Source organism: Lates calcarifer, linkage group LG20, assembly GCF_001640805.2.
Source record: "Lates calcarifer isolate ASB-BC8 linkage group LG20, TLL_Latcal_v3, whole genome shotgun sequence".
Lineage (NCBI taxonomy): Eukaryota > Metazoa > Chordata > Actinopteri > Centropomidae > Lates > Lates calcarifer.
The window spans coordinates 21,826,752-21,845,051 of NC_066852.1; the positions used below are offsets into that span (position 1 = coordinate 21,826,752).

At 41.2% G+C, this 18,300-nt stretch overlaps 3 protein-coding genes across 3 annotated transcripts in view; all 3 read left to right on the forward strand.

The window, feature by feature from the left end:
* Positions 1–901: 901 nt before the first annotated feature.
* Positions 902–11,752, forward strand: scaf4a (SR-related CTD-associated factor 4a). The gene is given in 20 exon segments (XM_018692367.2): positions 902–1,133; positions 2,747–2,830; positions 2,985–3,029; positions 3,125–3,286; positions 3,435–3,567; positions 3,751–3,887; positions 4,026–4,202; positions 4,379–4,464; positions 4,594–4,696; positions 4,896–5,072; positions 5,333–5,406; positions 5,556–5,746; positions 5,968–6,068; positions 6,359–6,472; positions 6,591–6,747; positions 7,055–7,182; positions 7,473–7,575; positions 7,578–7,625; positions 7,797–7,952; positions 8,162–11,752. Coding segments are annotated over 20 exon segments (3,438 nt in total). The 5' UTR covers positions 902–1,103; the 3' UTR covers positions 9,394–11,752.
* Positions 11,753–12,566: 814 nt separating this feature from the next.
* Positions 12,567–15,911, forward strand: sod1 (superoxide dismutase 1, soluble). Its single transcript, XM_018691152.2, has 5 exons — positions 12,567–12,726; positions 13,746–13,842; positions 13,980–14,049; positions 15,154–15,271; positions 15,507–15,911. The coding sequence occupies exons 1-5, from the start codon at positions 12,655–12,657 to the stop codon at positions 15,612–15,614; spliced, it is 465 nt and encodes a 154-aa protein (XP_018546668.1). The 5' UTR covers positions 12,567–12,654; the 3' UTR covers positions 15,615–15,911.
* Positions 15,912–16,748: 837 nt separating this feature from the next.
* tiam1a (TIAM Rac1 associated GEF 1a) overlaps positions 16,749–18,300 on the forward strand; it is a 70,374-nt gene continuing 68,822 nt past the window's right edge. Inside the window, exons 1-2 of the mRNA XM_018691148.2 lie at positions 16,749–16,834; positions 17,134–17,231. The gene's annotated coding sequence lies outside the window, so the exon portion shown is untranslated. The remainder of the gene's footprint in view (positions 16,835–17,133; positions 17,232–18,300) is intronic.

Genomic DNA, 18,300 nt, shown 5'->3' on the forward strand with positions numbered 1-18,300 from the left:
GACCATGCTTTCTAGACACTAAACCAGACGCCCAGACATGGAACCAAAAGTATAAGTATACCACCATCTATTGGAATTATTGTATACTACAAGAGCATACAGTTAGTCTCAAAGCTCTAGACATTAGTAAATTTGCAGTCTTGGTGAACTTGAACTGATGAATATTTTCCTTTGTCCTGACGCATGTATTTCTTTAGTGAAATTATGACTTTAAGACCTCAGATTAGTCCTTAGAGTTAAACACTAGCCAGAGAAATAAAGATAGGTTACCTGGAACCATCCATAAAGGTGATCTGTTCATGGGGAATACGGTGCAGTATTGTGAGGGAGTTATTTAATGATTGGGAAACAATGATTCTCAATGTAATGATATTTTTGTGTATTGGAAATGTTGGACATATACATTTAATACTTTAAATTTGAGAAGCATCGTGCCTAGATGTTTCTATCAAAGTGATTATTTCACTGATAATCCTTGTCATTGTTACTTAGAATATTTTAAAAGTTGATGTTGTATTCATCCCATATGCAGTTTTAAATGTTGCCAGTGTTCTGTATGTGCACTGCACCTAACAGGCACGTGAGGGTAGCCTACCTGGGGTGTAGGTAGGCACACAATGCACAGAGAATGGGAGGAACATGGATCACTGGGAGCCCCTGTGCTCATGATGGATGCATTGGTCCACATAGTTTAACCTGATATTTTATTTGTTGTTATCCTGCAATCGTTATTTTTATCCTCTGTCCCGCTTCAACTTCACACTTTGTTTGCTGATTATGATTTTATCTGTATTGTTTCTATTTCTTATGCATATGATTCATGTTGTCTTTAAAAATATATATATTTGAAAATGTGTTATGGGTTGTCCTATGGCCATGTTTTCTATCCCTGCAGTATTCCGCCATCCAGTGGACAAAGCCTAGAACTGCAGAATTGAATCCCATCATGCTTTGCCGTGCCCGCCGACCTGAGAGCTACCGATGCTAGGCTAACTGTCGTTAGCTACCGGGAGCGGACATGTTGTACCGACCCTTCCTTGAATAAACATCGCTGTAAGCAGGGAATCGGGAGCTAAGGGGAAGGCTCGGAGCGTTGGGCAACCATGGACGCCGTCAACGCCTTTAACCAGGAGGTAAGCTGCCTACAGGGCTCACAGAGACCCTGAACTCACCGAGGCTGGCGGTGCTGGTCATGGTGCTGTGTTGCTCTGGAGCTAGCCGAGCAGGACCGACCTGTGGGCCTGTTTAGTGAGCTAGCTGGACATGTCCATTTTATCTGGTCGAAGGCTAACCGAGTTAGCGTGCATGCCTGAATCGGAGGAAATGTTGTTAGTGAAACAAATGACAGGATTTTCTTTCAACTAGGAAGCTAACACAACGATAGCCAATCAACAATGTCTGCTATACTAACCTAAACGTTGGCTAGTAGGAATGTGGTCACTAACATTGGTGTTGGTAGCGATGCTACTGTGGAAACACTACCCTGGTGTTACAGTCACACTGCAAGCTTACAATCAAAATGTTCATAACTGCATGAGTATTATGCACAGCCTGTGTTTGTCAGGTCAGTGGAAGGCCTGGAGATCGGCGGTTGTTGGTGTTAAATGTCCAGTCAGTAGACAGGTCAAGTCATCTATTGGTGCTTTAGTTTCTGCTCATGGCCCTTTTAACCCTTGAAAGTAACAGTTACCGTGGCTAGGCCCATTCAGTTGATTGACCACAGAGACAGGTTGGCTAACACAAACATGTAATTGTTTTACAACTATCTGGCCAGCACTTATTCCAGATACTTTGTTGCGCTGAATAATTTTACTAACGGGACTATGATAAGTTTCTGGTACATCTTGAAAAGTGCAGTTTCAATAGCAGTTTCTATTTGGCACTGGGACAAAGAATGCAATTGCTGTTCCTATATGTAAATCACTTTTAGCTATGGTGCTTACAAAGAATATGTCAGCGTATATTTCAGCGCAGGTTCTCTCACAGACTTGGCGGTGTTTTTGACACCCATCATCTGTGTACAGTTTATTTCTCATTTCTTTGCACCATGCAGTGACTATACTGTATCTTGTCATTTTATGTAATGTGTGTTGTGCTGCTCTGTGTTGACCTCTTGGGTCCTCACTGCAAAACATCCAAAGTGTATCAGTACATCTCTTCAGACCCAAGGAGGAGTTATGAGTCTGTTTTACCAAATCAGAAAACATTTGGGGTTGTCTGCACATATCAAGGATTTATAGCAAGTGGGAGATAAAAATGGTAAATAACTGCAGTACGTGTCACTGTAATACCAAAGCTTCCAGCCCTAGACCTCCATCACAGCATAATGAAGAATACAGCAATCACGCAAGTTTGCAGAGACAAAAAATCATCAGTCCACATAACAGATCACCTTTCAGCTCATCAGTTGTGGCACCTAGTGAAAGATTTATCCAACAGACAAATCATATGTCATCATCAATTGGCTATTAAGTGATTATTATCCTGTAAATACTGGGATAGTTATTGCTTTGAGTTTATAGTGTCAGACATCTGTTAAGAGCTTCTTGTAAATGTGTATTTTGATATGGTAGACAGCAGGATTTGATAGTCAAAAGCAGTGGAATACAAATGATTTGCATCAGCTCTGAAAAAGACCATCTCACTCCTCTAGCAGTATCCTCTTTGTCATTTTTATTTGACTTTTCCCCTCCTGTCTCAGGACTCTCCTCGTCTTACTCATCTGTTATCCACTCTGTCTCTCTAGTTATTCTCACTGATGGACTCCAAGCCTCCGATCTCTCGGGCAAAGATGATCTCCATCACCAAGTCAGCCATCAAAGCTATGAAAGTAAGAATAAGAAAGAGCCTGGCGTTCCCTCGTTTTGAGAGTTACTTGTATATCTGTTTGAATTGTATTCTCTTTATTTCTAAAATGATATCCTTTATTTTTTGAGCTTATATGTGTAGCTTGTAACATGCTCACTCACTTCTCTCTTTCTCAGCTCTACAAACATGTGGTCCAGATTGTGGAAAAGTTCATCAAGAAGGTGAGACAAACTTGTCTATAATCAGTTATCACTCAGGTTTTCCTCACCAAATTTGTATACACTCATAATCTATTTTCTTACTCTGCTCTTTCCAGTGCAAGCCTGAGTACAAGGTAGCAGGCCTGTACGTGGTGGATTCCATTGTCAGGCAGTCCAGACACCAGTTTGGACCGGACAAGGACGTGTTTGGCCCAAGGTTTACCAAAAACATTGCAGGAACTTTTGAGAACCTCTGCCTTTGCCCGGTAGAGGACAGGGTAAGAACAGAAAGACCTGTTTGAAAATTAAAAAATGAACTGTTAGAGTCAGATATACTACAATTTGATTTTGCCCCATCTAATGTTCTCTCTTCCTGTTGTTCCCTTTCCTTCACGCATTTCCTGGCTTCCTTATTTCCCTCCGTAGAGTAAGATTGTGCGGGTGTTAAACCTGTGGCAGAAGAATGGGGTTTTCAAGATTGAGGTTATTCAGCCCCTCTTGGACATGGCAGCTGGCTCTAGCAGTGCTGCTGCACCCTATACAGGCACTGATGAGCCAGGTAATTTGTGTGATTGTATGCATAAGGCAGTAGTTATTACTGTAAGGCCATGATATTGTTTTTAAGGGCACAGATTGAATTTGTTTGTTAGTGTTAATATACATAATTATTAGTAAATGGTGCTGGCATTTGAATGCATGTGTGTGCTGCTCACACACATTAAAACACTCTCTCTTCCATCAGGTTCCTCACCTCCTCCAGCCAAAGAGCCAGTTACTGCAGTAACGGCAAACTCCACCACGACATCTGCTGCTCAGTTGCAAAACTCTGATGCCTTTGCTGCTGTGGCACAGCTCTTCCAGTCTTCACAGGGTCAGCAGGTGAGTTCATTGCACTAATGCAGACTGGCATTAACTTTGACCTCAGCCCCGCTGCTTGTATTGTTGTCATTTCTTGTATATCTCTTAGACCTCCACTAGAAAAATAACTCCTCGACTCTCTGTTGTTGGCATTTATAGCTTCAACAGATGCTCCAGAATTTTCAGCAGCAGCCAGTGAAGCCTGACGCCAACACTCAGCCTCCTCTCCATAATATCCAAACACAGGCCCAAAACATCACTACTGGCCTGGGCATGGCCTCCTCACAACCTCCCCTGCCCACCCCACCCACCCAGCAGAAAACAACATTTGACAAGGTAGTGGCATGTTTTTGTTTTTGCATATTCCATCAGCAGCTAAACGAATCAGCACTGTTTAGACATTTTATTGCACAGTGTTGCAATAAAGGAAACAAATTAAGTTATACAAGCTCAGCAGTGTTAAAAATGTCATCATTAGTCTATTCTTTTCATTCTTTACACGTCTCTCTTAGAAATTGCTGGACCGTTTTGATTATGATGATGAACCAGAAGTTGGAGAGGAAACAAAGAAGGATGACACAGCAGCACAGCCCTCCTTGTAAGCCTTTGGTTTATTACATATTCTACAACATGTCTGTGATGCCAAGAAGTGGGAAGCTTTGATTATTTATTTATTTTTTTATGGAGTAAAAGCTGTGAAGTTGATGGTGTATTTTTGTCATCACAGTATGCAGCAGCAGCAACAACAGCAGCAGCCTCCAGCCTTCTCACAGCACATGGAGCACTTTAAACCGGCAATGATGAACATGTCACAGGACCTCTCTCAACAGGTAGTAAGAACAACATTTTTAATTTTAAAAGAATGAATCTTTCCTGACAAGTCTAGTCCTCTAATTGTTTATTTGTTATTAGAAATGTATAGAGATAAAACATGAAAATACAACAAAGGGATAAATCTGTTAAAATTGATTGGGGATTTGGGAAGTCCTGTTGTATGTGCACACGATTTACCACAGTTGTCTTTTTCAGGTTCCTCTCCCTCCTAATGGCCAGCTCCAGGCCTATGGTTTACCACCAGGACAAAGCTTCCCAGTTATGATGCCTCCTATGGGGCATGCTCTGCCAGGACAGCCCCTCCCTGGCTCTGCTGGGCCTCCAGGCTTCCCAGGGGTATACCCTTCCCTTAACGCAGCCCAGCAACAGCAGGTAGACTTAACAGCACTAAAAGCAATATGTGAAATAGTAGCACCTAAAAAGCCATTTTTATGGTAAAGTGAATTGGTGAAGCACATTTTAATTTTGTATCAAAATTAAATTCTGATGCCATAAATCTATAAATCATAAAGATTAAGTATTGTTTTCTGTTTTGAATAATATAGATATCTTCTGTTGTAGTCAAAGGACCAGTGTTGTAGGTCTAATAGTTTGCAACAAACAATAACCATGTCCTTTTTTTACCATGTCAGGATTTGTCAATGGATATGGACCGTTCATCTATGAGGGATGGCAGACATGGTCAAAGGTCACACTCAGGCTCCAGGTAAGCATCTACAACCTCTTCACGCTAGTTTTCCTTATCCACACTGGTATTTGTTCTTTTCCATTTATTTTTCCTTACGCAGATAAGCTGCTCCTGTTATGTTTGTTCATGAGCATACTATGAGCTGTGATGCCTTTTTTTCTCTTCAGGTCTCCAAAGAGGAGGAGGTCACGGTCTAATTCCCGTACACGACGGTCCAGGCACAGGCGGTCCCGCTCTCGCTCCAGAGACCGGCGTCACCATTCCCCGCGCTCTCGCTCGCAGGAGCGCAGGGAGAGAGAGAAAGAGAGAGAGCGACGGCAGAAGGGCCTCCCGCCTCCCAAGAGCGAGACACTAAGCAGTGAGTCATAATCTGTTTATGGTCATATTTACTTAAGTAGATAGACGTGGACCTGAAATGATCGGTTCAGTGCACACCATATGTTTTTTAGTTGGATTGTTGTCTTTGGATGACATTGCAGGGATTTTGCAAATAATTTTGCGCTGTTTGATTCCAAGTATTGACTATATTTTTGCATCTCTAAATTCTTGTTCATGTTACCTTTTATTTATTTATTTCAGTTTGTAGTACAACCCTCTGGGTGGGTCAGCTGGACAAGAGAACACAACAGCAAGATGTCGCCTGTTTACTGGAGGAGTTTGGGCAGATAGAATCCATCAATGTAAGTAGACTTGTATAGATCACAGCTGTGACTACATCTCATGGTTTGTAATATTAGAATTAGCATTTTCTCATCTATATGATTAAATTTTCTCGTCTCCTGCTTATAGTAAATTTATCATTGTATATTTTATGTTTGTGTTTTTTCATGCAAACCTTTCCCAATATTGTATCTTTTACTAAAGGGCCATAGTGCAATAATGAGACTGAGTCAGGTCTTAGCTAACTAAATGGAAATCACAATCTCTCTTTTTTTGCTCACTCATCTGTTTGCCTTCCTCTCTTTTTAAGATGATCCCTCCACGTGGCTGTGCCTATATTGTCATGATCCATAGGCAAGATGCCTTCAGGGCTCTTCAGAAGCTTAGTAGAGGATCTTACAAAGTAAACCAGAAAGCTATCAAGGTGAGTGAGAAACACAGGTTGCTACATAGTAATGCACTAAACAAAAAGTCAGAAACTCTAAGAGAAAACTAAGAAATTTCCAGTTGAATTGAGAGTTGATTTTGTCTTTTCTTGCCAGATTGCTTGGGCTTTGAACAAGGGCATAAAGCCTGAGTTTAAACAGTACTGGGACGTGGAGCTGGGTGTCACCTACATACCTTGGTCCAAAATCAGAGAGGACCAGTTGGAGGAGCTTAAAGAAGGAGGGATACTGGATGTAGAAACCTTATCACCTGGTAAAAACTCTTGACAGGCACAGACGCATTAGGAAATCATACAAACAAATTACAACATAAAACGCAGCCACACAAAATGAATGTGGGAAGTCCTGTTTGTCACCAAATTAACACAGAAAATACGTCATACCCGGTCTGACACATGCTGGATTCAGCAAGTCATACCCTGCATTCGTTTCATCATCTGGAAATTAACTTTCATTGAGTTGTGCGCCAGAAACAATTAGTCTTATTGCCATTGTTGTGTAATATAGTGTACTGACCAGTTTGCTTGCGAAAAAATCTGAATTATGTCTGTCTGATCCAGAATGGAGTGGAGTGAGGAAGACTCTAGAACAACCGGAGGAACTCACCCACAACGGCCGTTCAGAGCCACAGCAGCCTGAGGAGTCACAGGTTGCACCTGTGGCCGCTGCAGCTGCTCCTCCTGCACAGGTAACCAACAGCTGCAAGATGTCACCAGTATTTTAAACCCTTAAAATATAAATGTGTTGATCTATGTCTGCAATCAGAGGGATAAGTGTGGATTTAAAATAATATGACAACTTCATGTTACACCTGATCCTTACCCACATTAAAATAGATATTGTAGATAAAATTTGATAATTTTTATTGTAGTTAAATTAAGTTACTGCCACTGTACGTGTCTTCACAATGTCACTGGGAAGTATAACAAATAGCTTTCTCATCTGACAAGTACAGTAAATCCCTCTAAATTTTCTCAGGTCCCTCCAATGCAGCAGCCAATGGTTGGTGTGGGTTCTCTCCAGCCTCCTGTCTTTCCTGGCCCCATAGGCATACCTCCACCTTCCTTCCCCCCAGGCGTCCCCCTCCTCCTTTCATCAGACCTGGCTACAACCCCATGCAGATGCCTCCAGGTAGCACCTCCTACAGCTGCCATCAAACCATTTCTCACTGTCATTCAGTCTCTTTCTCTCACACAATACCTATTCTCAAATTATGTTTTAACAGTATCACACACACCAGTTTGTTTGAACTGAACCAGACATGATGTAAAAGCTCCTCTCCTCTCACCCCTCCTCTCCCAGGTTTCCCTCCCCCAGGTGCCATGCCTCTAGGTCCCCCACCTCCTTCCAAAGGTGGAGTTGAGGACCCATCCCTGGACCCAGCAAGTCTGGGCAACAGGAAAAATGACGAGGTCCCTGAGGGTCCCAACATCTTCAACAACCAGATAGGACCTATGGGTCAGTCTGTCTTTCTCTAGTCACATTTTACCAGACAGAATGATTTGTTTTCTCATTCTGCCTGATTCAATGCAAAAAGACTGTCAGTTTAAAATTTCCCATCTGTCTCATCACTTAAAAAAGAAGTTCTGGGTGAAATTTTATGCTTGTTAAATTGTATAGTTTGGGTTAAAAATGAAAGCTGTATTTTGTGTTTGTTTCCCCTTCAGGTAACCAAGTAGGCATACCTCCAGGTGGACCTCCAGGTGGACCTCCAGGTGCTCTTCCAGGTATACCTCCAGGTGGTCCACCAGGTGGTCCCCCAGGAAGTATCCAGCCTCCCTCTGGTGGCCTGCTGGGTGCACGGCCCGGTATAATCCCACTCCAGCGTCCTCCCGTTCCCCCGCTGCCGCACATGCAGCGTTTCCCTCCACCCCATGTGACAAGACCTCCTCACCCCAACATACCCCCTATGCCCCCACAGATGATACCTAGGGGACCACACCCTCAAATGATGCACCACGAGCCTCCCCCACCCAAAGGAGGCTTTGGGATGCCCCCTCCCCACAATTTGAGGCCTCCCTTCCCTCCACATGGGCATGGCATTCCTCCTCAAGGTCCTCCCCCTCCTTTTATCAGACCAGGGGGACCCCGTGCACTGGAAGGGCAGGAAGAAATGGATGGCAGACCATTCAGGGGAGACAGGCCTGGATTCAGGGACCGAGAGCCAGAGAGGGACAGAGACTGGGATCGGGACAGGGATAGAGAGAGGGACCGAGGCTTTGGAGGTGGAAGGCGTCCGTTTAGTGATGGAGGCAGGGGAGGAGGTGGTGATAGAATGGATGGCAGGGACAGGCTCGGAGGCTGGCAGGAAGACGGAGGCAATCACCGGGGAGGAGGATGGGAGAGAGACAGGGACAGAGATCGGGACAGGGACAGGGACCGGGACCGGGACCGAGACCGAGACCGTGATCGTGATCGGGACAGAGACAGACGGGACTGGAGGGAGAGGCGAAGCAGCCTAGATAGCGACAGGGAACGAGGGAGGGGTGATGATGCGGAGAGGGAGCATGGGAGGGGGGAGGGAGGAGAAAGAGGAAGGGGGGAAGGAGGGAGCCGAGAAAGAGGGAGAGGAGCTGAAGGAAAAGAAGGGGACAGGCCGAGGCGGTCAGAGCGGCGAGAGAGGACCACGCGGTGGGACAGGGATGATCGATTGGCAGAGTTGGAAAACATGGACAGATTTCGGACTTCTAACAACACAGAGCAACCCTCTGTGACTTCTATGGTTACCATGGAAACCAGTAAAGAACCAAGTGGGGAAGCTGCTCAACAAAAGGCAGAATCAGAACTTGTAGCTCTGGCCCCAGAGGTGACTACTGCTGCAGGAGAGCCGACGCCCTCTGAGCCCATACCCTCAGCTCAAAGTGAGCCCACAGAAACAAAACAGGAAGCAGCATCATAGACTGGCTCAATGTTCCTTCAGCCAGAGACAGCTGCGAACCACTGAAAGAATGACAGTCACAGTTTGTCAGTTCATAACTGACAGTTTCTGGGAAGTAACATATTTCTGGAAAACAAACACCTCACATACATGTTGTCAAACATATGAAAATGGCTGTTTTCAGAATTTATGGCTCATGGTCAAATTTTTATTTTGCATCTATGTCTCAAAACACATGACCACGTGAAAATCTGTTTTAAAAAATGGCTGTAGTGAAATATTGGCTGTCACCTCTAGTTTTTCTCCTTCCTGTCAGTTGTAAGAATGAACAGATTGCTCGCATGTTAACTTAGCTCTGTCCATCTGAGGTTAATGTGAGCGTAGCGTTTATGTTTTTAACTCAAGTTGGTTTGCAGACAGAGGAAACAAACGATTTCTATGGCATAGTTTTATTTTTACTTCACACTCCTCAACAAGGTAAATGTATTCCTTTTAAAATATTTTTTTCAAATTTGCCAAAATGTCATGTCAAACACTGAATACCCTCTTAAACAATTCTATTATAATAGAAGCGCCATTTATTTTTCTGAGTTGTCACCTCATCTTGATTTTTTTCTTGTCAGCCAATGAGGCACAACTTTGAAAGGACTGTGGTGGCCTTAAAATCCAACCAAGTTACTTTTAGGTGTAGTTTGGATCTAGAAGGGTGTGTGATTAAAAACAAAGAGGTACAAAGTAGTTAAAACATCTGTCTGGATGTTTGGGTAAATTACACTGAGAGCTGTACCAGACTGCACATGGGTGCACATTTACTTGTCAATACCCAGTGTCCTTAAAAGAAATCCACTCTCAATGCATGGTTTTATTTAAGTTTTTTTTTAAATGATTTGTTCCATTAGAACTGAGACGCTTACACATGACTGATTAGAAGCTGAGCTTATTCTCACAATGTCTCTGAATCTAACCTAGTGGTCATGTTTTTACTGGTAACAGGAATTACATCAGGTTACTTGTGAAAAAAGTAACACTCATGTCATTCTGATATTATTTAGGGAATTAAGGATGCTTCACATTCTTTGACTCTACTTATCCAGATCTCACTTTATAGCAGAGTTGTTATGAAAATCTTTAATGATATTGTTTGGTTGCAGAAATATTGGACAAACTCAAACCATTGTAGATGCTGAAAACCAAGGAGTTAAATTTTAACAGTGGCATAATAAAATTTCCTTTGCATAACAGATGTTGAGACTGATGAGCCGACAGGCATTTCAGATATAACAAGCATTTCAACACAACATGCACAAAATCTAAGAATGAAAGAAAAGTTGCGTCCAGGTGTATCGTGGTAGTGAAAGTGGGCTTGGATATCGTAATACAAAAATAAGTTTGAGTATATCCATTTGTGAAGGAATTGACTTGTACCCAGATAAGCAGCAGCTGTCCATAAACTTATGGATTTTTATCTTGGTTTCTGTTAAATGTTTAGTCTTTTTTTTCATTTTCCTCATAAAAGTTATGTGAAACTAATTTTTTTCTGCTGTCTAAATTTTACACTCTTGCCTACAATTGTACACTTTTATTTTTCAGTTAAAGAAATAAAGCAGAACTTTTTCTAGATCAAACAGAGGAAAAATACAAGACAAGTTTATTTTCAAAGTACAAGTTTATTTTAAAAGTATTGTACTCCACAAAAAATGCAAACAGTCAGGTACCAGCCTGGCTTTTTGAGCAATTTGTACAAACACAAGTTAGCAGGCAGGCTTGGTAAAGCTTTATGGTGGTCTATTTCTTTTTCCTGTGTGTATGGAAGGAATCTTGGGTCAGATAAAAGAGCTGTATTGTATTGTGGAATCTCAAACTCAGGCACAAATTAGTTTTGGCCACATGAAAATGCAAAGTGAAACCCTGTAGCTGAATTATTTTTTTGTTAACCACAGCTTTCAAACTTAAGTGTGTTTCTCTGAAGAGACACTGTATCTGATATTGATTAAGTTGTTAACATCTGAAGCCCAGATTCTGCAAGCCCAACTCTTGTTCTTGAATAATTTTAACACAGAGGCACCATGGGGAAAGCTTAAGTGATGAAATGAAGAGTATTGCTTGGGGCATACTGCTGTAAATATGCTTGTATCACTGACAATTCTAAGGTGTCATGGTAATTGTTGTTTATAATCTGTGATTTCGTTTATCAGAGAGAAGCAAGTTGACTCGGAAGGAATAACAGAGGCCCTTTGCTTTAATGTTTTTAACTCCTCATGGTTTGAAAGTTGACAGATGTTTCTATGATTTGTTAAAAATACAAAAGACATGGACATAAAATCTTCAATATTTCAACCATAGGAAATTGTTTTTAATAAACTATTTTTTTACCAAATCATTTCACTTGTTCACATTATACTCTGTGCTCAACCCACGCTCAAAAAAATGTTCCAAACACATTTGATGTAATGGTCTGTTTAAATGCCACCGGCCTGATATTTACTGTGAATTATTCAACTAATGCTTACAGGCTAACCCTTTACTGTCCATGGAGAAGAATAAAACAGGTAAGATTTTTTTATTTGTTAATTCTAGGTCTCAACAAGAAACCCAATGGGACAGTTACATTGCTTATCCCCTTGAATGCTTATCTCACATTAAAGACCATTCCTAAGGCTTCAAATGAGCTTTGTACTTACAGCATACAGCTCTTTGTGTCTACCCGCCATAGACCACAGTGACTTAACCTCAGACTGCAAAAGGCTTATTTGTGGCATTGGCATTGTTGCTTTCCATGCAGCATGAATTAATACTGGGTAAATTTAACATTATGATAAGGGAAATTTAGTTGTTTTTTTTCTTTATTTTGCATATGGCATAACTACAAGCAATATAGCCTACCTGTGTAAACAAGAGGATGCAAATATTTGGGTATTGGTTGATCGTAAAGATGTAAATGAAAATGGAAGCAATATATGTTGTGATAATTGTATTACCTTCTTACAAAGAATTATTTGTAATTGTTAGAAATGGTCTAATATTGCTATAAAATTGGATAAAATGTTTTTAAAATTCATTTGGTGTAATTGTTAAGGATGGATGTGGGTTCGTTCACCTGCTCAATGGGCTGCTCTCTGCAGTAATAGTCAGTGACCAATCAAAGTTAATCTTGTTGGTCATGTTCGATTCTGATTGGCTGTCTGTGTCACGCGCCCGCCCATTATGCCCTTGCATACATTTGGGTGTCACTAGCAAGAGCACACCACACAAACTTGGGCGTCCCTTGAAAGTGCTTCAAACATGGTGCTGAAAGCTGTCTGTGTGCTGAAAGGAGCTGGAGAGACCAGCGGAACCGTTTATTTTGAGCAGGAGGTAAGATGTGCTACGTTTGCTTTCAGAGAAAAATATCCAGCTAGCTAGTTAACAAAATTATCCGGAATTGACTTGCATCCTCCAGGGAGCGTTAGCGCTGACATGCTAAGCTAGCTAAATACCCCATTCACAAGCCAGTAGTTTGGTTAAGTTAGATCCGGTTTTACGAGAGGCTAAGCTAGCTAGCTACATGTTACGTATGAATGAGGAGGCATCAAACTTGGTCTGATTTCAGATTTGGTTATACCGTGCTAGTTTGCATAGATCACCTATACAGCGTGCACATCTTTAAAATGCAGATTAACGGTCATTTGCACGTTACAAAACAGCAATTAGCGTTAAGTGCGTCTTTATAAGTATACTGCTAGTGTGAACACGTTGTGATTACCAAGTTAAAATGACGGGTTAAAATCAGTGGTTTGTCATTAAAGTCATAACCTTTGACCATTTAAGGCCTGTGTTTTGTTAATGATCAATGGTGCGTGTGTTGAAAATGCCTGTTGCACAAGTCCAGCGTTTGTAGTATATCAGTTTCAAATGTTAACATTACTGATCTGATGTGGTTTGCCGAACCACACCAACAAGGAAGCATCTCTGTTTGCAATTGTTTTGTTGTCTTCACTTTCTAATATTAAGGTAAGCCAAAAAGTAAACGCTGGTCCATTAATTACATTTTTGCTGAGTCACAGCGGCTGACTCCTTCTTGTATTTTTTTGGCCTTGTTGATAAGGATTAAACCATGTGTCAGCGAGGGTAATAGTGGGCGTTTCACAGACCGTTTAAGGTTCGTTACCACGCAGCCATTTATGCAAGGTTTAAAGAAAACACATTGCATGCATTACATGCATTATGTTACTACGGCATACCTTATGAAAAAAATCATAATCAGGAATATGAATAGGATGGAAATAATCCTCGCTTTGTTTACTTTACAGAGACGTCCTTATGGCCACCTGGCTTTGACAGTTCTTTTGTGTCTTTGTTTTGCCCTGATTAATTGTGTAATCCCAATCTGCCAGGGTGATTCAGGCCCTGTGAAGTTAACAGGAGAAATCAAAGGTCTTACCCCCGGTGAGCATGGTTTCCATGTCCATGCTTTTGGAGACAACACCAACGGTGAGCATCTCATTATAACTGTGAGTCAGGTTTGCAGATTGACACTGCATTACCTGTTTTTATCTTACACATACTGTGACTGAGTCTGAACTGTTTCCTGATAAAGATGTTTGTTTTTTTTACTTTCTCTTTCCCAGGGTGCATCAGTGCAGGGCCTCACTACAATCCCCACAACAAGAATCATGCCGGTCCCAATGATGCAGAGAGGTGAGTCCAGCCTGAGGGAAGAGTAGCAGTGTAATGAGCCATTGCACTACATTAGAAGTCACTGAAACTGGTTGTACCCATTATTTCAGTCAATGTAAATATATGTTGTAAATTTTAAACCATAACTTGGTAAATTTTGAAAGGATCACATCTGACAAGTAACCAAATGATCTATTGGAAGACCTGTTATTGTATAGGTGTTTCTGTAGCATGGAGGGACAAAGGAAATTTGGATTAATTGGCAGTTAATGTGCTGGTGAATACAATAATTGGTTTGATTGAGTCATAATCAGTCTGGTTTAGCAACAACTCAGCAAAGTTTGCATAGATTTGCATATGATCTATGTGTAGTAGGATATGCATTCAAAGCACAGATAATTGACATGAGGCAGAACTATCATTGATTTGCTTCCTGTTAGTGCACTAGTGGTTTTCATTCTTTGGTGGGGGATAAAAGAAGCTTTATATCACACCTTTTTTTTGCCTTTTTTATTAGATAGTAACCTTTGCGGTGCAAACAAGAATCATGGGGAGAGAGGAAGGGGTACAATATGCATTGTAGTTGGTTTTGACTTGTCATAGCAGGAAAAGCTAAAACTAATGATTATAATAATGTCTGTGTGTCCCAAGGATGTGCCAGTGTTCAAACACCAGGACCCTGCCAGTGAAACAGTTCAGTTCTCTGCAGCCATTAAAAATGGCTTAATTGCATTACTTGCACCTGTGTATTGTTAAATTGTCTGCCCTGCAGAAAGATGTAAATTGGCATGAGGTGCAGAACAGAGCGTTTCAAAAGATTTGGTAGAAAAGCAGAGACAGAAAGCAAGACTCAGACTGAATTTGACCATCCACAGAAGATATTTGTAGGATTAGAATTAATCAGGTCTTAAGTGGGATAATGAAAATAAAGCAGTTCTACAAGAACCTGCTCTATTTTTCACTAACTTATTTTAATTTCAACATTTTAGAAGTCATTTTCTGCTCTAATGTTGTCTGTCAATTGAAACAAATTAGAATTATATTATGATTACAAGTGTTGTCAGTTGTTTGTGTTGAGGTGAGCTTAAATTATTATTATTTATTTATTTATTTTAATGTAAACAGGCATGTTGGAGACCTGGGCAATGTGACTGCCGGAGCAGATAACGTTGCCAAGATAGACATCACGGACAAAGTAATCACCCTCACTGGCCCCTACTCCATCATTGGCCGAACCATGGTGGTAAGGAAAAGTGCCTGCCTTTTTCAATTTCACTTCCAGTCAACAAAGTCTGAGACTGCTAAGGCAAGTTTTAGCCTAAGGTTTTCATTTTAGCTGCATGAGACAGGCTCATGTGGTACACAGGGAGGAACAGAAACCTGCAGGATATTAAACCGTACTAAGCGGAGCGGAGTGTCCAGGCTTTTAACTGTTGATGAAAACCTTTTTTGACTGTGCTCTCTGTCCTGTGTTTTAGATCCATGAGAAGGCCGATGACCTTGGAAAAGGAGGCAATGAGGAGAGTCTAAAGACAGGCAATGCTGGTGGACGTCTGGCCTGTGGAGTCATTGGCATCGCCCAGTAAACAAATCTGCCAGACCTCAGAGCACTGGAAATCTTTTCCCCCACACAGCACTTATTAAGACCAACATAGCTACTTGATGTGACAGTTTGTCCTTTTCAATACCCTGTGGCTTTTTATTTTGACTTGTCAAGAGAGTAGAAGAGCCATGCCTTCCCCTGTCCCCTCACCATGACAATTGTATGTATGGGTTTATATGTCAGCTGACTAGTTTTGGTCCCAAAGAATTGGTTACGCACAAGTAATAAACAGATGTATACAATTTACAGAGTTAATCAATAAATTGTAAGATCATCTGAATCGTGTGGTAATTCTGTCAGTTTGCCTAAAAAAACATGGAATAGGCATAGAGATGGGCTTTTTCTAGGCTGTTAAGTTGTGACAAACATTTGGCATTTGAGCTTTAATAGTAGACCTTTCTCACAGTGGACATGCTGACCTGGTAAGCACAGGTGGGTTACTAAGCAGGAAACTGCCACACGGGCCTCCTAAGTCCTGCATTCACGATGTATCAGTTGCTTTCGGTAATTTGATTACTCACAAACTTGTTTGGGAGTGGTATCACTAACCTTAAATTATACCGTCCCACATGTGGGACACTTCGGCTTTAGAAGTGAAGTCAGGTGTGTTTTAGTCTCTACCGGACTCAGTCTTCACACAACCTGAGAGAGAGAGATCCTCCATTCCTTCTTGTGGCTCCGGTCTTGTAGAGGTGACCTGCAGGATGACTGTTTGAGTTCATACTGTATTATTCTGTATTTATTGACATGTACATTTTATAGAGTTGCTTTCATTGCTTTTTCTGTGTGTCAGGTTATTAAAATAGCCAAAAACCTACAGTAATGTTATATTATTCCATCACAGGAGTAAGGCTGCAACCAACAATTATTCTCATAACCAGTACATCTGACAATTTTTTTTTTTTTACAATCCATTTATTGTTCAGTCAGACAGCTGTCAAAACTATCACTGAAAACTGAAAATAACAGCTAATTTTCAGATTACAGAAACAGGTACCTATGACATATTCCAATATGGTTGTTGCCAGCTAATCTTCCGTCAGTCGGCTAATGTAGCAGTCAATAGTATTGACTGGCCTCAAGGTGCCTGGGGAAATGATGAAACTGCCATATATACTGGGCCTAATAAACGTTTTAATCACCTGTCAGGAACATGTTAGCTGGAGGCTAGCATTAGCCAAAACAGGAACAATAACCCTCCAGGTAAGTCATAAATTATATACTATATACATAGTTACTTCATAACTGATGGTTGATTTTGCATGATTTTTTTAATGTGGTGTACCAAAGTCAATCACGGAGATGTCTGAGCATCATAAATTATTTTTCAGACACAGGAAACGGGAGTAATTACGTAAATTAGCTGTAGCTAAGCGACGGGTAGCTAAGGCTATCTCCCAGCTAATGCGCGCTTAGTCTTTTGGGATAATACTTTCAATATGGTAAGGTAAGGGGTCAAAAAGTCTGAGTTAATCAAGTGTTTTGTTGTTCACTCAAAATAGGACGATATGGCACGTTTGAAAAATGGAAACAAGAAATAAACTTTACCAACAGGACAAGAGGCAGGGGAGAGACGCAGATACAAGAATGGAGATGACAGGTGTGGTATATCTGTGATATCTAATTTAAGAGTTACTGTATGTGCCAAATGCATGCCATTTCTGAACATTTGTGCTCCACTAGTTTAATATATAATTTTTTACAAATGACCCTTGCCACAGTTCTCACACATGGCAGATATCTGGTTCCAGGTGAGGCCACTGAGTAATCATGTTGCGCACTATACACCTGACAGACACGCCTGGTTACAAGTAAGAAAAATGCATGTTTAACTTATGTTGAAAAAGACACATTTTTCTAATGAGATCTCCAGGATCATCAAACTTTGTTCAGTAACCTGGGAAGTAGGACATATTGACCAGATGTTGACATTAGCGATGTCACTAAAAAGTAAATTTAATAACGACTTTTTATTTATTGAATCCACTAACCCTAGACACTACTTTCAGCGAGGGCCCATCACCCTATCGCCTCTCTGGATTGTGTATTAAGCTGTAGCATCCTCTAGAGGGCATTGCTCCTCTTCATAACTGTAACAAGCATTGGTCTGAAACATCAACACGGAGGGATCAGGCCACATTTTGTCCTTTTAAAATGCTCTCACGGGGATTTCCATATTTTTACATTGTAGGCGTTTAGCTGTGCATACCAGTGGATGGAAATATCTATATGTTAATGCTGTAAACATTCATCATCATGGACAAAGCATTGGAAAAAATTAGTTCCTTTTAATTCTGAATTACCGTTGCACATACATAAAAACATTCAATTTCATGAACATCTCAGACAGAGCACAAGAGGCAAGCTACTAAAATATGAATTGCAGTTTTTGATTGGAGACTTTGGGTTGAAATTGGTATCTTGCTCTTTGCTCTTCATCCATGATATTAAACAGAGCAGCTGTGCCCTGCAGTGGCCAACACACACACACTCAGAGATACTCATACAATATACACATCCCTCCCTACAGATATCCAGCGTGTGGTTGCAGAAATCGCATGCTCTAAAAGCCTTTTCCTTTACATGGGAATGGCGGATGTTCCCATGTGAAGTGACTTGGCACTCTCAGCTCTTCTCCTGCAGAAATGAGAGATTGGAGGCCCTTCAGT